At 39.2% G+C, this 22021-nt stretch overlaps 2 protein-coding genes across 3 annotated transcripts; one reads left to right on the top strand and one right to left on the bottom strand.

The window, feature by feature from the left end:
• Positions 1–238: 238 nt before the first annotated feature.
• Positions 239–7908, bottom strand: LOC6033356 (basic salivary proline-rich protein 3). Of its 2 annotated transcripts, none has more exons than XM_038255189.1 (2): positions 2438–2459; positions 239–2275 (listed from the first exon to the last, which is right to left on the bottom strand). In XM_038255189.1, the coding sequence occupies exon 2, from the start codon at positions 1839–1841 to the stop codon at positions 546–548; it is 1296 nt and encodes a 431-aa protein (XP_038111117.1). In that variant the 5' UTR covers positions 1842–2275; positions 2438–2459; the 3' UTR covers positions 239–545. The 2 variants fall into 2 exon arrangements, with proteins under 2 accessions (XP_038111117.1, XP_038111116.1); XM_038255188.1 differs by lacking the exon at positions 2438–2459 and adding an exon at positions 7770–7908 and having other exon boundaries at positions 340–2275.
• A 6056-nt stretch (positions 7909–13964) lies between these two features.
• Positions 13965–19133, top strand: LOC6033355 (trithorax group protein osa). Its single transcript, XM_001843766.2, has 2 exons — positions 13965–16130; positions 18857–19133. The coding sequence occupies exon 1, from the start codon at positions 14331–14333 to the stop codon at positions 16119–16121; it is 1791 nt and encodes a 596-aa protein (XP_001843818.2). The 5' UTR covers positions 13965–14330; the 3' UTR covers positions 16122–16130; positions 18857–19133.
• Positions 19134–22021: the final 2888 nt, after the last annotated feature.

Here is a 22021-nt window from a genome sequence, read left to right as displayed (position 1 = left end):
CGATTTAGTTTTTCGATTTATATTAATGTACGCTTGTTGGAAACAATATTGCGTAAAATCCTACGAATTCAAACAATTTTACAATTACATCACAGAAGGCGAAGCACGTGCTGGAACTCAAAAAAACGCAGGCCTACTCTATCTAAAGTAGACGACGTACTTAGGACGAAAGTCACGAATGGACAGGCAGAGCCTACTTATCAGAATGAATGAAACTAGAAACAACAAGTCACACAAACTGTTTGTATCAACATTAGATTTATTATCTAAACTTCACAACGTTGACTTAACTAATCGTATTCGAGTTTTCCTTTTTGTACAAAATATTTTAAAAGGGGCTTTTTGCTTGGTCTATTCTGTTGAACAAGAATTACATCACTAATACGACACAACGCAAAAGATTAACAATTAACGGGGAGTTGGGATAACTAACAATTTCAGCCTGATCGATGGAATGATTTTGAATCATTATTTTGTTTGCTATTCTCTTTTCTTTGGAATCACCTGGGTTAAAATACGCTCAAATTTTCAGCGCCCTTCCGCGCTCACGAGAGCAAAAATTTACACAATGCCGGAAGCAACAGAAGGAAGCTAGAGAATTGCGCCGTGGCGATGGCTTTGCCGGCCGTTGGGACCGGTTCCGCGGACAGCTGGGGTGCCGTGGTGGGACCGGCGGCCGCCGACAGGGCCGGTTCAACACTGAGGGCGGCATTCGGCGCTTCGACGGTCACGGCCGACGTTTCACTGGAAGAGGAGGTCGCAGTAGCCGATGCGTTTTCGGCGACTGGGAAGGCTGCCAGCGGGACAACGGGGTCGGTTGAGGTGTTTGTGGGTTCGATGGTGGCGAGGGGCGTTTCGGGGGTGGGGGTTTCCGGGGCTGCGGCGAGAGGGGCGTCTCCGTTGGGGTTGGCTGGGAGAGGGGCTAGAACGGCTTCGCCGTTAGGGTTGATTGGGGCCAGGGTGGTTGTGGTGGTGGTCGTTGTTTCCGCTGCCGGGGCTGCTTCTTTGTGTTCTTCTTTGGGTTTGAGGGCGTCGTACAGGGCGGCTCCACCGACACCGGCGGCAAGGCCGGCAGCGCCGGCTCCAAGGATTGTGCCGATTCCGCTTCCACCGGAAGATTGGGGCTGCTCGTAGTGATGGATGACCGTTCCGGGTTGTTGCGGGTAACCTCCGGCCGGGGACTGGTACACGGGTTGTTGTGGGTACCCGCCTGGGTAGCCACCGCCAGGATGAGCAACGGGAGCTCCAGGGAATCCTTGAGCGGGTTGAACCGGATAGCCAGCATTCGGTTGAACTGGTGGGAATCCACCTCCAAATCCTCCGGCAGAAGTGTTGTGACCATGGGGACGGTAGGCGTTACCGGCAACGACCCCAGCAGGGGCTCCAAAAGCTGGCGCTCCGCCCTGGTACGGTGGGGCTGGCTGGAATCCTGGATTGGCATGCGACGCGTACGGTGGTGGAGCCTCGTTGAATCGGGAGTTCAAATTTGGATTCGCTTGAGCCGAATACGGTGGCGGCGGTCCGTGATTCCCTGCGTTCGCCGAGTATGGCGGAGGTGCATTATTCGGCACGTTCCAGCCTACCGGGGGCCTTCCGGCTTGTTGCGAGGGCGCGGACGCAACCGGCGCTACCGACTTGGGCGGGGCCGCGGCCTGATGACTCGGCGAATAGCTCAGCTTGGCAATGTCCGGACTGGCGTAACCTCGGTTCGCAGTAGGCTTGGTAACGCGACCCGCGGCCACCTTTCGCGCTTCGCTCACCTCGATCAAGTTGGCCGCGCACAACAGCAGACATAGTGCGCATGCCTTAAGCTTATTTTTAGACCGATCGTAGCAACCCATTTCTCACTTGTAATAACTTTATGTTGGTTCGCAATTATTGTCTGCGCGTCGATCAATCACTACTCCGCGCGGTGCATAGTACAAATCACTGCGCCGTAATTAAGGTAGAAATTCCAGCTTCAGGAAATGCCCCTTCGCGTAACACCTGGCACTCAGCTAATTTGAATAATTTCTTAGCTAGTCGATGACGAACCAATTTTCCAAGGTCGTTCGCGTTACCTAATGCACCGTTCTCGTGACCAGCGGGCTCTCTTCTAATGATCCCTTTCCTTGCGATAATCAAGCGTGAAATTGTCCAGGCGCTGAAGGTTTCCCTTTAATTAGCTCGCGCACTTAAGTTGAGGGAAAAAAAGTAAGCAGGTGATCCACTTGCAGCTGACGAACGTTGAATACTAATCCGATTGCTGGCGTTACAACTAGATAGACGGGGGATTCTGTAATGTAGAAACAAAAGTAGAATGTCAAATGTGGGAAATTATTTTTATCGCGCGCGCGGCTTGACGTAGTTGATTCATGCAACAAAAGAAGTCTGATGAACGACCGTATTGTTATTGCGCCTCGCCGCGAACCTAATCATCCTAGTTGGTCCAACTAACCCCCACGAGTGATCAGCACCAAATGGTATGAATCCCCCAAAAAGATCCCGCCCGCAGTCTAGTTGGCATTGGCCTGAGAGGGTTTGTTTTGGAAACGAGTTAGCACCTCAGCGACAGCGACGACTACTTTGATGATCGCCTCAATTATCGCCCGCGCGGTTATTGTCGTTGGGGCAGGAATATTTTGCGCAAAAGCCACGATCGGGCGCGTAAACAGTGATGTCACACGCGTGTGGGCTTTTCTAGTGCAGGGAAATATGATATTGTGTGTGGTAAAAGTTTTCAGTGAATTACTGAATGAATGGGCTTCTGAAAGGTCATTAATGAAAAAGGTTTTTGTCCCTGATGATAGGAATAACATTGTGAAACTTATAAATGACTCATCTGCTTAGGTTTTTTGCAGATTGTCCTATTTGTAACCGGTTTTAGCTTGGCAAATGTGTTTCTTGAAGAAATGCAAATTTTAATTAGCAATAAAGTGTTATTTTTTGTCCAAGACCAAATTATCCCTTTGGGTAACCTTTGTTTTACGAAAAACTTAACTTTTTTTGTTTTAAGTTTTTCTAGTTCAATTTTCATTATATTATTAGGCTTAGTGCAGTCGTTCTGAAAGCTTGAGACCTCGAAATCATCATGAGCTTTTATGTTTAGCATTTATTTAGGTCATTTTCGACACCATTTCTGCTGGTAAAATTCATTCGTTCTAAGTTGAAATGCATTGATTCATAACATTTTATTCCATCGAGCACCTAATGTTGGCAAACCCCGCATTTTGACGTTGAAGTACAACCTCTAAAAGTCGTTTTCAACTGAAGAAAACTGATGATTAAATGGAATTAGGACCGAGTCCTCAACATGCAAAACATATGATCCCTACATCTTTTAAGTTATTAAATTTAAATTAAATACATGCTTTACATTTGTTTAATTTTCCTTATTATGTTTACCGATGAAATTTATAAACTTTTTGAATGAAATCGTTTAATTAAATATTGTATTTATCTTTTGATCACTTCTAAAATCAATATAAAAAAAACTACAATTCAATGAAAACTGTTTTTTTTTTTACATTCAAATTTTTGTTGAAAAAATTTAAAAATTAATGTTATAAAATCAAAAAAATACAAATTGTTAAATAAAACTTTAATTCAAATCATTGCTTTTTTCCTTTCAACTAATGTTTTGCGTTCCTTCCAATTTATCTGTTGACAAAAATTGATTGATTGTTTTGTAATTTATTGTTTTATTAGGTATAGTAGCTTGTAAATGCAGACTTAATCTCAAGTCATGGAAGAAACCTTCCGCAAATGAATATTTCTCGAGTTGTTTTTGAAAAGGACCTATAAACATATGGAAGACAATAGCTTATAAGTCCTTTTCAAAAAAAACTCAAGATTTCATCCAAAATATACTAACAATTTTCAAAACACTAACTCTAACTCGAATAAATTTTTTGTTTAAATGTGTATTTTGAACAATCTTTTAGGAGGAAAAAAACACTATGCCATCCCGCATAATCAAAAACCATCGGGGGAATAGTCCAAACTATATTACTACTAAAAGAGATGTAGTTACCACATACTTAACCATTATCATATAGTTACGGCACTATACAAAACCATAACGAAACTGATCGTCAAATGATGACGTTTTTATTGAAGTAAATCTAATGATTCTAACTATTTTTGAACTATTTGGGGTACAATAACCTTACACTAAACAGTTCGGATTGTTTAGACAACGTGACTCAACAAAAAATGTACAAGTCCAAAAGTTCAAACAATTTATCAACTTTATTGAGAACAATATAGCAAAATTCCACAGATTTTAGATTTTTATAGTCAGAACCTGTAAGAACTAAAAACCTACTATAAATGCTATAGTAGAACACAATTGATGGCGGCCACATTTTTTTCGATAAGTTTGTATAATCCAAATAATTTGTCAACTTACATGAAGTAAAATTACTATACACCATACTATTTTGTCCAAATAGTTCAAACAATATTTCAACAGTATGGAGTACAATTACAGTTTGTTATATAATCCAACTATATGTTAAACGATTGGTACAAAAATTTCAACTTTTATCAAGTAAATTGATCACAGTCGATTCCTCTGGATGATAGAGAACCTTCAACACCCCCACTTCTCCTCAGATTATCAGAAAACTCCCCAAAAGAAGAAAAATGTTACGAGGGCTCATGAAATTGACTTTCACTATTCCAGAAAAAGTAGGCATGCTGTTCTTACCATACACCAAAAATATGTGTACTACATAGGGACGTGGCGTTACATCGTGCTGCCACCTGGTTTTTTGAGGTGCAAAAGTGGAAAAGTGCTGAGTCATCGTCTAAAAATAGACGGCGTCCTATCTCGCCCAGCAAAATGGAGTCGATAAAGTAGTCGGTTTCGATGAGAAAAAGTGGAAAACGTGGTCTAAAAATAGCGACGCCATCCCCCTATGGTGGACTATTACTGTTCACTATAAAATGAGTCAATTGTTTGGACTACTTGGACTTATCGAAAAATACTTGCCCCCGAGCTTGCTCCCTTCTAACACAACATGTCACCAAAACCACTGAAAAACCACCAACAGATATAGATCAATCGGATAAGGCGGCAGCAGTTCGGCAGCAACGTAAATAACATCACATATAATGGCGGTAAACATTCACCAACTATCGATAGAACTTAAAAATCAAATTTGATTATATCCGAAGTAGTTATCACAACAATTGTAGGGTTCATTTTTGCGGTCTTTTTAAAGTGTCGGCAAAGTAGTGTCGGTAAAGTAGTTTTTCAGAAACTATATAGGAATAGTCAATTTTTGGGCAATGACTATTTGACGTAAAATCCAAGTTTATAAAAATATTTACATATGTATGAAAACCTCATATAGTTTTCTGCCTAACAACTAATTTCTCATATAGTAAAATCGACCAAAACTATTTTGGGAATGGAATTAATGGTTTTATATATCGTACATATATAGTTGGGTTACAATTTAATGAATAGTAGAGACCATTTGATAAATAGTTGAGTAACTATTTGTCATAAAGTAGTTATATAGTTCATGACTATGCGGGATGGTTCTGATGTGGTTCTGATAGGCGAATGACAGAAATTTGACTAGATAAGCAACAAGCATAATATTCATGGTTTAAGGCTGGTACAAATTTTATTTAAAGTTTTCGTTATTTTTTTTATTTTTTTGTCCCCCACATCCCCCCCCCCCCCCCCCTCGACTCTGGCCAGAGCCAAGGGACAAAAACTTTTAAAAATATTTGCATCGGCCTTATAAATTAAAGGGGTAGTTCATCTATTGTAAATTATTGCATTTTTTTTTGCTTGAATCATCATTGTTTGTGCATATGATTGAATAAAAAATCAATTTTCTTCTAAATTAGTTATTCGATTAAAAATAGTTTGATTATAATTAAAATAATTAAACCCAGAAAATAATTTATCTGCTCACAACACCAAATTCAGAAACTATATTTTCCATTCTTCCCACTCAAAAATTCATCCAAAATATGCGGTCCAAAATGTTTTTTTTAGTACACAGCAAAAAAAAAGTTGAATTTTGGAATGTTGAAAATTTGGTAGGTTGAATATTACCTCTATCTCTTAATAAAAATGTGTAAAAATGTGAACCTGAGTGATGAATATTCATCAAAAACTGATGAAAATTCATCATTTTCAGAGGTAAAATTAATCATTTTTTTGACAAAGAACTTTGTCCTAAGGTTTCTATACGTGGTGTCAATCCAAAATTTTCGCGAAGCGAAAACGTTACGTGACGAATTCCCCTCTCGGCAAATTTCCCCTCTAAAGTACACGCTGGTTGGTCGAACAAACGTTTCCCAATCAGTCAATCGAGAGACGTGAGATTGATGTATCTAAAATTACCCCCACTCCATCTCATAATTTTCGGATCGTCGACGGGGCAACAAAACTAAACCTAAACCAACAAAATTCGGCTCGGTTGGTCCCGAAAAATCATTCTGTTGCTGGACTTCGACGAGTCAACATCAGGAGCAGATGGTCTGGTGGCCCGGGAGCAGATGGCATGAATCAGCCAAGACATGCCAGCCGGCATTAGAAGGAGTCGATAATTGGAATTGGCCACCACCTGGAGTGGCCGGAGGCCCCGGGGATGTTCCGATGGGGGGCCATTTGCCGAACCATAAGAGTAGGGGCAATATGGGTATCAAACTTTATGGTTTTTGATACTGGATAAATTGACATTTCGGCAGTAGTGCCCACAATACGGAGTGGCCGGAGGCCCCGGGGATGTTCCGATGGGGGGCCATTTGCCGAACCATAAGAGTAGGGGCAATATGGGTATCAAACTTTATGGTTTTTGATACTGGATAAATTGACATTTCGGCAGTAGTGCCCACAATACGGAGTGGCCGGAGGCCCCGGGGATGTTCCGATGGGGGGACATTTGCCGAACCATAAGAGTAGGGGCAATATGGGTATCAAACTTTATGGTTATTAAGAATCTAGTGAATCTTGGGAAAATTTGGACCGGACAACGTAATCGAAAATTTCAACAACCATCTTGCAAAGTTCTTTGTCATACTGGTCATGTGTAACATAACCACCTGCACCTTTTTTTGACGTAAAATCTGTCATCATTTCTTGATGAATATTACCATCATTTTTTCTGTGTATGTCTTGTAGTAACTTGCAAAAAAAATTGTTGAAACAGAAGAACGTTGAATGCACTTAACTTTTTATTATTAGTATACTTATGCGTTTAAAAATATTTTTATCGCAAAAAAACACTATACATTTTTTTTGCTTTTCAGATTCAGATTCAGATTGGATGTTTCCTCTTCCATCGAGTTAAGATCTTGTAACTGAGGGTGAAAAAACATTGCATGAGAATCAAACGAGATTCCGCCTAGGCAGATAAGAGGACATTGTTATCAACAACAACGCACATGTACGTCCGCCGTACAGTAAACCCACATGATACATTTATCCGCCATCACAAAATAGGTTCGTCTACCTTGGTATGTAAATATTTATTAAAAAAAATGTAACTAATCATTTGTTCACTTCGTTTTGTCAAAAATATTTTAATTTGTCTTAAATTTAGGCTTGAATCACTTTAAAAAATAATAATTGAAATTTAGAACTCTATTTTTTTAAACGGGATAATCCTTAATAGATTTATATCTTAAGCAACACCTAATAAAATAAATACGTTTTCACAACTGCTGTATTTTGTAAAATAGACCCATTTGCACACTTTTTCACACTATTCGAAATCCCCAACTGATCACAATGTTTAGCTTAAAACACTTTTTAAAATCACCTAGTTCAACAAGTAGCCGACGCCTGAATCCGAGGCAAGATGAAGGAGCCCAACCTTTTTTTTTCGAAGGGAAGAGAAAAAAAAGGGACACTTTCGCAACCGAAGCCAACCGACAACTGACTGACCGTTTCTGGACTCTGCCACTGCTACTTTGCTACTCTACATCCAAATCAACCTTTTTGCCGGCACTTTTTCAAGGTATGTTGGCCTGTATTGCATCTTTAAAAAAAAATCTTTTTTTATTCATTAAACTGTATCTTAATTGTTCTAGGATATTTTTCAAAAAATAATTCTTACAATTCCTTTGTAGAATATTGTTATAAGATATTTTGATGAATTTACTGAAACATCCTTTTAAAAATTGTGTATTTTTTTAAGTGTTTCAAAATCAACTTCAGGTACAAAACACAATTAAATACCTTAATTCCATTACCCTCTTATTATATTCGTGTCCCTTAACAAATGAAGTAAAGAAAAATGAGCGCGTTACAAACACATGGCCATTGCCAGCTGCAACGGTGGCTAAGCAAAAGTGGCGCGGACCTGGCCGGTACGAAAAATCTTGTAAAGCCTTCTGCAGCATGAAACCTACACACAGAGATGTGTCGGATATTCGAGTACACAGACAAAAATGTACGTTTTTGGATTTTGTTTTATTTTGTGTACTTGCCGGTAGCCACATTTCCTTGGATTTATCAACTTCACACGCAGATGGTTTTACTTTCTTTGAAAAAAGCACGGTGGAAAGTAATTTTCGAAGTTTTTTTTTAAGTCTTGCAAATTTGGATGAATACTAGGTGTGCTGAAAAAATCGATGAATATAAAAAAAATAATATATTTTTTAGCAAAAAAATGTTTGCTGAAACTGTTGTTTTCCGCAAATTTTTGATAAAAGGGTGCCATTTGCACGCCCATGGGAGTGTCATGGGATCATCCATAAACCACGTGCCTGCAAGCGAAGGTAGGTTGAGTTTTCCAAAAAATCATGCACAATGAGTTAGAAAATTTCCCTTTCCCTATTTTTCATTCAACACTTGCAAAAATTGTTATAAATGGAGTCCTTTTTATTCATCAAATGTTTGCTTTCTGTATACAAATAAATTCGATGAATTCTACCTAGTTATAAGAAAAAAAACTATCCTTCTACATAAATTTCTGTTGGCTAGAAAACTAAAAAAGAGCCTAAAAAATAGCTTTTATTTAGTATATTAAAAAAAAATTGAGCTGCGTATTTAAGCTCCAGAGATTTTTTTTAATTTAAAATTTTTTAAGAAATTTGAAAAGGTCTAATAAACTTTTTGATTTTTTAAATCGCCTCGTATCATAGGTATTGACCCAATAATTAAAAAAAATACAGTCCACACTCGATTATCCTTATACCTCGGAAAAGTATAATCGTTTCACTTCGGATAATCGAATCACGAAAAAAAGTATTTTTTCATTATTTTTTTAACTTGAAGAAAATGTTCTGTAACATTTTTAATGTTTGATGAATCTTTTCGCACTCTTAGACAAATTTCCAGGAACACGAACTATGTGCTCGCGTGTTTTTTGAAAAATGCAAAAAACGTTAAAAGGCTCAAAACTGGTAAAAACCAAAACGCACCGATTTTACGGGTTAAATCCCGTTTAAACTTCAATGTCAAAGCGCCTGGTCCTGTCACTACCTATCAAGCCCGGTGGTTGGTCACTTTTTCGTTTGACACTTTTTTAGTTTGTATGTACCCCGTTGGTTAATCAAAGTCAAACTAAAAAGTGACAAACTGTCACTTTTTACACGGTGCTCACGCATACTATCAAAACAAACATTTGGTTTTGTGTGTGAACTTCGTGTAAAAGGGATGTCAAACTTAAATAAGGACTCCGTTCGTTTGACAACAATTGGTGTCAAACCATCGGGGTTTGAGTGTATTTGGGATTCGGGCTCAGTACACCTAAAGAGTCATGCCCTGAAATGTCCGCAAAAATTTCCCATTTCGTTACATCCTAATATAAAATCACTTAAGGGTACACAGCAACCAAGGAAGTTGTTGTCTTCTTATACCAAAATTGTTGAACTTACGGACCCAATCCTGGAATAACTTGATTATAAAAATTGACAAATTTTATTGTAATTATTTTTGGAAATAGTAGCATAGGGGATGCATAAAAAATTAAATCGAAGGTTCTCGTAGTTTTGAATACACTAAAATGTCTGTAACAATACTCTAAGTGCAAAAGCTCTGGTTGATGTGTACCGTTAAGTATTTATATTTTTGACATGCACTTATTCTTCAATAATTTGTTTTTTTTTAATAAAATACAAGCCTAACCCGACAAACTTCGTTCTGCCTTTTTTTCGTTTGTTGAAGTTTTTTGATTTTTTGCAGCCTCCTGTGATCAAAATATAATTTTACGTAACTTTCTCCATACAATTTGCCGATGCTCCGGAATCGGTTCCAGAGTAGTCAACGTGTCAAACCTTCCTTGAGCTTATACGAACCCAACGCAACAAAGAGCGCTCCGATCCGACTTTCCGTTATCAACTGATTCGCGTTCGAACAAAACAGTCGAATTTTTATATATAGATAATAAAAAGCATGCAATTTAAACTTCTTCATTTTTCTCCTCACTAGAGTTAAAACTTTGCAAACATATTTGTGTTGGTCTTATTTTTTTTTAAATTGCATTGAATTGAACTGTTTCAAAGAAAAGTACGATTATCATATTTAAACTTATTTGCCAACTTTGTAAATGTAGAATGTAAAATCAGCCTCAACGAGACTGACCGACAGCGTTTAAATCCACCCTCAAATCAGTTAATTTCTCGCCGTGACCACTCCAACATCAACATCAAGGTAAGCCATAGACGCCATCGATCAGCTCTCTTTTATGTACTTTTCGTCTGGTGCTTGTTCACCTTCCCAAGGAGAAGGAAGTGCAAAACAATGAATGTGGTGAGAAATTATGGTGTTCTCGTGGTGAAGTTCATCAACACGGTGAGTGTCGTGCGTGTTTCAAGATGACAGCCATGTTCATGCGAATTGCCTAATTTGAATTGGAGTGATTGTTATCGTACAATATAATGCTTTATTATATATTTTAGTATTTTTTGCATGTGATTTTAACGTAGAATTAATTTTCAACTGAGTAAGCGATTCTCTAGACATCTAGTAACCCGAGAAACCATGATCATGAAACCACCATGATGACGCACAACTGTGACGACTTGCGGCCATCAAGTCCCCAGGTATGAGTCAGACCAATCAAGACTTACCTGCGTCATAGCTTGCTACAACAAAAGTGCAACCAACACCGGCACAAACAGACACTATATGATGGACTCTTCGATAGACACCTGACCAAACGAATTGCACGCAGCGAACTTTAAAATTCATCATGTTGTTTATCGTGTTTCTGTTTTCGACTGCAAGTTACGAAGTTACTCAACACGTGGTCTTCAGCAAAGTTTGCTTCGATTTCGATTTGAGTTGAGCCGTGTTTATTTGCCATTACGACATACGGCCAAGGTGTATACACCAAGAAACTATTTCGATTGGTCCCAATTTGGCCAACATGGAGGTGAACATCAAACATTCCAACATTCCCTGAAACGACCCGATAACATCGTGGCCCTTAAAATAAACCCCCCGCACGAAAGGAAATCATTCCGTGGATTTTTCCCTCCAAGTTTTCCAAACCCCGGCGTCTATCAGCACCAGGCAACCGTAGATTACATAGTAAAAATGTATTTTTGACACGCAAGCCGGGTCAAGAAGGGTTCATTTGGAGAGGTGGGCCGCGGTCAACGCAAATCTTCAAATCAGGAGGAAATTATAGCACCATGCTTCCATGCTGATCGATCAAAGAAGGCGCCACTCTTATGTAGTATGCTGCTGGATGGCCAACTGCGATAAACGGTGACGTCACATGGAAAATGGAGGAAAATTTCGGATTGTTGCGAAATACAGGTTGCTTTGCTGGAAATTACCAAAAAATGTTAAACCGAACAGAATAGTGATCAAGAACTGTTGAAATTGTATAATTTGTTCAAGCTTTTGACAAGGCCATCACGTTTGGAATGCAATAAACATTCATCTCACGTTTGCAATAAAAATGCATTTCGCTTTGTACACTAAATTAGTAGAATATTTATTATTCAGAAGACTTCCCAGTAAGTCTTCCTAGGAAATCACCTTTGTTCATGAGTAATAATACAAAAACACAAGTTTAGCACCCAGGCATCAATACTAACGTATCCACAAGTGGCAAATCGTTCTGCATGTCTGTTATTGTTATTATTATTCTCGTCACTTCTAGAACAGACGTAAATACCAAGAAGCGGTAAATAATTATGCATAACCAGTCTCCCCTAAACAAAGTAGATTGGTCAAAACATACCGCAAAAACCTCCCACTAACACACGAGACTGGCAACACGTTGTTTGTGTTGGAAGTTTGTGATGGTGTTGGAATATTTAGACATTCCGGGTTACAGTAGGCAAGTCAGTTTATGTCTGTTATGAGATTTGAACCTCTAGTTCAATACCTGATTCATTAAGAAGTCGGTTCAAATTCATTGTTTGTGTTACATTAGAAAAAAAAGTGTGTGGTGGCATGACAGTCCCACTTGTTTTCTAATGTTGCGCGATATTGACATTTAGGGCGTGCACGATTCGTTACGCCATCTTCGCTTAAAAATCTGGATACTGGTTAAAATTAACTTATAGTTTGGCAGTGGTCGTATCCCTTGCGTACGGCGACTTCTCAGGGCTTTTGTTAATTTGATTTGGTTAAAGGCTAGTATGCAGATCGGAAGGAAAGGGGTCAAGAAACAGCTTTACGAACAGCAGAACAAAGGAGAGGGAGCAATTTCTTGGGGCTTTTCTTCACCCTCTCTGACTCGCTTGCGCTGCTGCCGCTTCCCCTTTTGATTTTTTTCTTGACCTGTTTCTTCCGAAGTGCGTATACCGCTTAACCGCGGTGAATTTTCTTGAAATAATTCGAACTGTCAAAAATCCACCAAAGCATCTACCACATTGATCGCACAAAAATCTGTGGTAGAAAAGTATCCACCGGTAGATGCTTTGGTGGATTTTTGACGGTAAATAATTATGCATAACCAGTCTCCCCTAAACAAAGTAGATTGGTCAAAACATACCGCAAAAACCTCCCACTAACACACGAGACTGGCAACACGTTGTTTGTGTTGGAAGTTTGTGATGGTGTTGGAATATTTAGACATTCCGGGTTACAGTAGGCAAGTCAGTTTATGTCTGTTATGAGATTTGAACCTCTAGTTCAATACCTTATTCATTAAGAAGTCGGTTCAAATTCATTGTTTGTGTTACATTAGAAAAAAAAAGTGTGTGGTGGCATGACAGTCCCACTTGTTTTCTAATGTTGCGCGATATTGACATTTAGGGCGTGCACGATTCGTTACGCCATCTTCGCTTAAAAATCTGGATACTGGTTAAAATTAACTTATAGTTTGGCAGTGGTCGTATCCCTTGCGTACGGCGACTTCTCAGGGCTATTGTTAATTTGATTTGGTTAAAGGCTAGTATGCAGATCGGAAGGAAAGGGGTCAAGAAACAGCTTTACGAACAGCAGAACAAAGGAGAGGGAGCAATTTCTTGGGGCTTTTCTTCACCCTCTCTGACTCGCTTGCGCTGCTGCCGCTTCCCCTTTTGATTTTTTTCTTGACCTGTTTCTTCCGAAGTGCGTATACCGCTTAACCGCGGTGAATTTTCTTGAAATAATTCGAACTGTCAAAAATCCACCAAAGCATCTACCACATTGATCGCACAAAAATCTGTGGTAGAAAAGTATCCACCGGTAGATGCTTTGGTGGATTTTTGACAGTTCGAATTATTTCAAGAAAATTCACCGCGGTTAACCAAATCAAATTAACAAAAGCCCTCTCGACTCATCGATGGGTATATAAGATCGTATTTCCAATGGTTAGCTTTCAAAACATTTTGATGAATCAAAAATATATTTTAAACTTCCCTATGATAAATTAAAAAAATGTTGATTTTTTTTTTGTTTTTTTTTTTTTTTTTTGTTTATTTTATCAAAATTATCTCACAATCCGGCATTCACTCCACAACTCCCAACGGTCATGTCTACGTCACAAACACTCACACAAAAGCATCGTTGTGTTTGGTAAAATCCCATGTAAAAACAACATCGTTACTCAGCGCACTCATCGTCGTCGTGGTGTGCACTGCAACATTCAACCGTGGCAGCTTGTAGTGAATGGACGTGTTTTTACGAATCGGTCGCCAAAACTATCGATTTTTCGCGTTCGACAAAGATTCATAATTTTTTTTTTTTCGCGAGGCACAACAAAGTAGTCCGCGCGGGTGCTATTTTTGGGACTAAGAGTTTTGGAGAGGGTTGTGTGGTGCATAAGCGAATTAGGGTTACTTGGATCGATTTCAATTTCAAGTGGTGGGGCAGATTTCGCATATTCAGAAGAGAAACGCATTAAGTGATCTTGGGGAGGGGGGTTTATTTGCCCCAAACAGGTTTTGTGGCAGTGTGTGCGAGTGTTTTACGACTCGCGGTTGAAGGAGAAATGAGTAATAAAATGAAACGGAAGGCATCTTCATTGAGGATTGATAAAAATAACCTAAAAGTGGTCACGTTTTGCGTGTTGCTTTGCGTTTCAAACTTTTTGCCCGCTTTGGAGGCGAAAAAGACGAGCAAAAGCCGCGGCAAGAGTTCTTCGTCGGGGGTCAGCACCGGGCGAGTGGCCAAACCAAGCCAAACGGTTCCGCAAAGCTACAGCAATCCGGGCAGTCTGAGCTATGGCTCGAGCTATCAGCAGAAACCGAAGCCGAACCCGTCGGCGCCGGTGGACACTTCGGCAAACAGCCGGCCCATCGGATGGAACGTGAACCAAAACCAGGCGGGCAAACCAGCGGCAGCTGCCCCGCCATATCCGGTTCAGAACGCTGCCAAACCCCCTCCGTATCCGGTTCAGGGCGCCGCTAAGCCACCGTATCCGGTTCAGCAGACCCACAACACTCATCAGACTCACGGAGCTCCGCCACCGCCGTACAACGTGAACCAGCAACACGGCGGACCACCACCGTACTCGGCCGTCAACAACCCGAACGTCCACTCGCCGTTCAACCAGCCTCCTCCGGTGTACAGCCCCGGAAATCAAGGATTCAAACCTGGACAACCTGGTGGCTTCGGACAGCCTGGATTTGGCCAGCCGGGATCGTACGGTGGACATCAACAGAGCGGCTTTGGAGGTCATGCACCGGGAGGATTCGGAGGTCATGCTCCGGGAGCTTACGGTCAACCTGGTGGCTATCACCCTCCATCTCCGTACGGCGGATTCCCATCTGGTGGCCAAAACTACCATGCTCCAGCCAGTGGCTTCACAGGTGGTCTCCCTCACGGTGGTCTAAGCGGTGGCGGTGTTGCTCCCCCTGTCAACTACGCCCCTGCCCCAAGCTTCCCAATCACGGCCATCCCAGCAGGCGCCTATAGACCACAATCATCTGGAATCGGTATCGGAGGAATCGCCGCTGGCGTCGGAACCGGTCTCCTAGCTGGAGCCGCTGGTGCCGCCATCTACAATGCCCTTAAACCAGAAGATCGTGTCATCTACCGTGATCGTGTCACCGTCGTCAACGCTAACCCGGCAGAAGCTCCCGCTGCCGGAGTCGCCCCAGCAGCCGCTGCAGGTGTCGCCGTAGCTGCGGCCGGTCCAGCTTCCGGTCCTCCAGCCGCTGCTGCCCCAGCACCAGTTGCCCCAGCTGCCGCCGATGGAACCAACCCTCAACCTCCAGCCACTCCAGAAGGAGGAGCTTCCGGCGTTCCCAACACCCCCATCATCATGAACAATAACGCAACCGACGCTGAACAACCCGCGTCCGTCAACGGTACCGAAACATCAACCAACGCTTCGGAAACCCCACTGGCCGCGTACGACGGAACCACCCCTGCTCCACCAACCACCGGCAAGCAGTACTATCCACCCCCCGGCCAATACTACCCAGCCACCGGTCAGTACGTTCCCCCCGGCGAGTACGACTTCGCCACCGGCGTGTTCACACCCGGCCGCTACATCCCCGACACCAACATCTTCCAGCAGGGTCAGTACGATCCGCTGACGCAAATCTTCACCCCCGGTTCGTACGATCCCTCGAACGGCCAATTCGTCCCCGATCCCAACAACGGCCCGATCAATCTGGGAGCTCCGTTGGCGCAGGAAGCGGCGGCCGTCACCAGCCAACCGCTGAGCCAGGCTCCCGAAGACGTGACCGTCGGAGTGGGATCTACGTTCGGTGTCAGCTCGCTGCTGGTGGCGCTCGTGCCCGCCATGCTGGCCGCGATCGCACGCTACCAGTAATCTAGCAAGGTAAGAGAAGCAGCCGTTGGTCACAATTCTTGAACGAACCTTTTCTTTTCAATTTCATCGTCGTACAAAGCAGGAATGGGATTTTCGTACCGCTGCAAATAAGACAGAGTTCGACTTTGCGTCACCTGTTTGTTGAAATGCCTTGATTCAAGGCACACGCATCTATACCAGGTGACGCAATGTCAACTTTTTGGGGATTCCACTCAAAATTTAATTTAACCTGAGTGAAATTCACCAAATTTTAAACCTCGCAGCGAATGTCTTCAAAAGTTAAGGCTTTTTATAAAATCTGAGTGTAATTCTTTAGTAATTTAGAAGAGTGTGTTGGTAAATTTTGACAAAACCAGATCAAAATCAACTTGAACTCCAAGCTTGAACTATTATTTTCTTTCTTTGTTTAAATTTCGATTCCAACCAAATTTCCAGTCAAAGTAAGGTCAATGGATGCTGGCCCGGTGCCAAACTGAAAAAAAAAATCTTCTCGGTGTTTCACTATTTGCGACTTATTTTGAAATGGAACTTGAGCATTTTGCTTGAAATAAGATATCTTGACAAACTTGTTTTCTAATTTGCATAATTTTTGTTGAAGTAAAATATCAAACCTGATTGGTAACTTGCAATTTTGCATATTTTTCGTAATCACCAGCTCAACGACTCAGATTTTTTGTTATATTTTTCGACTCTTGTTTGGTCTGGATTATCGATATTTTTGCCTTTTCATAACCATATTAATCTGGGTAAGGAATAGAGCGAATGCGTAACGTGATTTCCGAATGATCCCACTTTGTTTACATCTACAAATTAGGAAGCTGTTCAAGCACAAGCATGACTTTTTTCTTACTGACAAATGAGCTGTTTTATGTTTAGTTGTTTGTGTTTCATTTTGGTTAGTTTTTGATAGTTTTTGCTGGAAAATTGTATGTGTGTGTGAATCAAATCAAGATTAAGACAGCTTCTGGATGGATATAACCGCATCGATTCCATAAACAATTTCAATTCACAATTTTAAAAAATGACGATCTCGCCTTCAACTTTGTAAAGATTTCTTAACTTCAATTTCAGGTCCTCAAAAGCCAACAAAAAATCATTCTTGAACAAAAAAAACTTTTTTTTAAATGATCGATAACAATACTCTCGAAAAGATCTACTTCTAGCGAACAGTAAATTGGTTCCACTTTGACAGTTCAAAATTGAGGCCGTTTTGCGAACCACTATTCAGCACCCAGATATTAATGTTTGTAATTTTATAATCAAAATAAAGAAACTAAAATTTCGGTTTCGTTCTTGTTTTGATTTTTCAATTTTTTATATCACACTAATATTTTTAAGATTTTTACATATGTTTTTGCCATTGTTTGAAAAATATCTCCAACGACCATGCATCTTTTACCTAAAATGTTTATAACGAAAAATTACCTTGAAAATTTAGTTATGGCCAAGCTACAATAAAATCAACTTCGAGTAGATAAATTATTTCGAAAAGTACATAAATTATTGCTGGTACCTACCTACCTACAATCAACCTTGAAAACGTTGCTATGCAGTTGTTTGTTTGTTACCTTTGATATGGAAATGTCAAATTAGCATAGAGACTTAATTAAAAAAAAAACGTACGTAAATGACTTGACGTAAGATTTGCAGCGATTGACGAATCATCATCAAAAGAAAATCTATTGACGCTCATGAAGAGAAAAAATCTCAGGGAAACTTGACTCTCCTCTCTCATGCTCGAAAGATCGGTAAAAGGAATCTCAAAAAATCATTATCTTGATTATTCAAAGATACATCTATTTCACTACTACATTTGCAGGTGTAACGTCACACGTCGAAAAATGATCTGTCATTTTTTGTAGATGGACATTGTTTATAAACAAAACAAAATAAATAGCTTTAAGAGCACCAAAACAAGCAAAATCTGAAGCTATTTTCTTTTGCGTGTTTCGCCTCCTCTCTTTTTCGCGGGTGAAAAAAAAAATCACAAACGAAAATGATTTTTTTTGCGATTATTCCATCCCTGAAGATTTGAAATACTTCAAAATCTACACGAAATTGTCGTTTTCATATTAAAGGCAAATAAACAACTGCATTAGCTAGTTTTCCCAGTAAGTTAGCAAGTACTTTTTCGAAACACTCATATATACTAACCAACATAATGACTCTAGGTGCCAACATCACAAATCCCACGTCAAGTTAATGCTAATTTAAGTTCTTTCCCATTGTAGAAGTTTAGATTTCTTTTCATGGAATAAAATTTCAAAACTACGTACAATTTTCTAAGTTAAATATTTGCTGATAGGCCATTATTTATTCTTCCGTTTTGGTATTATTGCGGGTATTTATTTTATACTAATGAATAGATATAACAAAACACTTTATCAAACATGTGTTCAAGTGGCATTCCTAGATGTCTATCTCACTTCACTAAATTAAAACCTACGATATTGTAATTTGTGTTGAATACTTTGTGCTCATTTTTAAATTTCCTTGATTTGGACTAAATTTAATTTCAATGTGAGTAAAATCACAGGAACGTGTACAAATTCCAGCCGCCAAAGAAGTTTGACATTTGTCAAAACGTTTAACGGCGATTACACAATAATTTGAATTACTCAAATAAAGCATTAAATAAGTTTTTTTTGTTTGCTAATTAGTTATTTATTAAATTCTTTATTTTTGTGTAGCTTTAAACTTAATTATCTCCCTATTCTCTATCTCTCAAATTCTAGTGAACCATGCTGGTAGCAATTGCTAGTCCGCGCGTCCAGACCCAGTCGCGGCGAGTCAACTCTACACAGTACGTCTGTATAGTCAACTCAACAACAACAACAACAAAACGGACTCGAAGCGCGCTCGCGTGCTCTTTGTCCCGCCACTTGGAACCAATCACTAAATGACAAATAATACATCACTAAAACGGTAAAGTAAAGTCGTGTCTCTCTCGCTACACACTACCACTACAACGTTAACATGCAAGAGAAGAATAAATAATACAATGGAACACCATAGAGATATCCACGCGCGAGAGTGTGTTAGTTTGTAAAAAAATTACACGCAGACATGGGCAAATAGAGTAGACCAATCGTCTGTCAAAATCAGCTGTGTCCTTTGTTATACCACGAGCACGTGGTAAACAGCTGGTTTTTACAGACGATTGGTCTACTCGATTTGCCTATGTCTGCGTAAAAATAGAGTAAACAATATCAGCTGCTTGGAATTCAGCCAATCACAATCGATCAAAACCAAAACAATACTTTAAATACAAATACAAACACAGAATCGTGGTGTGCGTGAGAGAAACCGTGGATATCTCTATTACAGCATTAATATTGGCGCGAATGCCCTTATTTGGACAGACATTGACATTGAACCGCGCTGGAAATTTAATTTGGCAAAGCGCGTTTTGAATCGCAAGTAGCAAGAGAAAAATTTTAATCGATGTTACTCAAACTTTGGAATACAAATTAAAATAGCATTTAACACATAGCAAGACTGTTGATGTACCTTCTACGCAAAATGCAAAGTGTATTCCCGAAAATAAAATTGACCGCAAACACTATCCTTGCACCTCCGGAAAATAATCTCGAAAAGTTTTAATCTCAAAATTTAGTCACAAATTGGAAGACGTTTTAAAACGAAGTGCAGCTACCCAATCCGAAAAGCAGCAACAATCAGCTAGATTACATTAGAATTGGACCAGGCAAAGTGAGAAAAGAAGCTTAGACGCAAAATGCCAGGCATTGATAGCATCAAATTCAAACTGTCACTAACGAGCACTTGTCATGATCATTATAATTCGCTCACTCTCTCTCTATCGTTTCCCCCCTCAATGCCAAATTGACTCATTTTAAACTATCTCTTTATACACTCGAAAGCCACGTCCTTTCTACTGGGACACGTGTTTTTGTGTGGAACTGAATCTCTCAATTGAAAAACTCACCTACTCTTTTGTGAACGTACCTTTTTTTCTGAAAGCCACTCTAGAAAGAAAAGAAAACTAAACCCATGTTTTATGTAGAACGATTATTCGCCCTGAAAGGCGAATGAAAAAAAGTAATATTATGTGATACGTGATATTTAACATTGAAAAAAAAGTATCTTTATTCTTTATATCTTGATATACCGTATCTCTATCGTTGGAATTGCAATTTAGTCTATTGGTTATACACTACCTTACTCTGAAATAATAGAAAATATATTACAAACAAACCTTGTGTCTTTAGTCTACTTTACTACATAAATAGTGTGTATAGTATATAAACAAGATGTGACAGAAAAAAATAACAAACAAAAAAATCTTAATCAAGCCCCAAAAAAATGCAGAATAAACCAGCTAAAAAATGTGCTTTTAACGTGTGAGTAAAAATCTAAATTGTATTTATTGTCGTTAGCTTAGAGAGCGCATCGGAACAACCAACACAACACTCTACAGAACAAAGCAAAACACTACACTGCATAACTAGAATTTTTAAAATTTGAATTTTTTAAAACTGTGTTTTGCGAAACAATTGATTCACAGATGCTGCACGGCGATTTGGTTTTTTTAAATAAAATATATTTTTTTCCAGAATACGATTCGCGTTCTTTCAATCAAACTTGATGACAAAACGTCCCCCAAACTATCCCTTTTAGGTTTTCTTACAGCGGCACCGTGTTGACGTTTGTTCCAAGGCCCACATACACAAGGTTGGGAAGGATACCCCACATGTTTTCCCTTATAACAAAAATATGTACAATGAAACGACCAGTTTCCAAGCAAGGTGAATTTTCTAGAATCTATGCGAACAAATCACCCAAATCTTGTTAAATCTAACTTGATGATTCCTAAATCTCATCAGTTTGTCAATACGAACCTACTTAGATTTCAGTAATGAGATGGTGATTTAGGTACCCAATTAACATTTTTTCCAGGAGTTCTATAAGAGCTCTTCAAGATAGCTACAGCATAGCAGTTTGGACCGCGGTAGGATAAAACTCCTGAAGAAGTTTTGAAGAGAATTTTATCCTACCGCGGTCCAAACTGCTATGATGTAGCTATTTTTTTTATTATTATTATTTTTTTTTGGTGCCATTCTGAATTTTAGAGTTAATGGTAATCAAACTATTCAATTTATAACTCTTTTTTAATTAAATAACTTTTTTTAAACTTGTGGTTTAGAATTTCATATAACAGTCCCTAGGTCCCGATTATACGAAGTACTCGGAAAAAAAAATCACTACAGATATGGATCACGAAAAAAAACATGTTTTATTGTTGTCTTGTTTTGGATCTGTGCTCAAATATGACCCCAAAAATGGTCTAAAGTAATTTGGAAAATTTAATTCCAAAATGACGTAATTAAAAGTAAAAAAATAACAATCTAGAAAAAAATATTTGAAAAGCTTTTAAACTTCCGATAATCGAGTCAAGACCACGGTCTGGACTACATTTAAATGTTTGGTATTTAGATTTTTTTAAATGCTCCTTATTTTATTTTTTTAACTCGAATGTTTTTTCGATTTAAATTTAAAGTTTTTTTTTATATTAATTTTGGATCTTCTGATTTTTTGATTAAGGGACTTTGAAATATTTTAATCTGTATTCTGAATTTTTGTTTTTTTTTTTTGCTCAGTTGCCCATTTGAAATTTTCCTTGACCGGTTCCTTAAGACCGTTCATTACCGTAATCAAAAACCAGAAAAAAACATATTGCATTTTAAAGTCTTTTTTTTTGCATTCTGCTCTTATTTAAATCTGGAGTTTTTTTTTTTTTTTTTTTTGAAATGGTCCTATAAACCAAATTTTCATTTTTTGCTTTTTGGGTGTTTTTGAATACCCCTGACTCAAGGCGGTTCTAAAAACACCCAAAAAGCAAAAAAATGAAAATTTGGTTTATAGGACCTTTTTAAAAAAAA

The sequence above is a fragment of the Culex quinquefasciatus genome, chromosome 2 (assembly GCF_015732765.1).
Source record: "Culex quinquefasciatus strain JHB chromosome 2, VPISU_Cqui_1.0_pri_paternal, whole genome shotgun sequence".
NCBI classification, from domain to species: domain Eukaryota; kingdom Metazoa; phylum Arthropoda; class Insecta; order Diptera; family Culicidae; genus Culex; species Culex quinquefasciatus.
The sequence above is the reverse complement of the archived record's forward strand: the minus strand, read 5'-3'. Positions and strand labels throughout refer to the sequence as shown.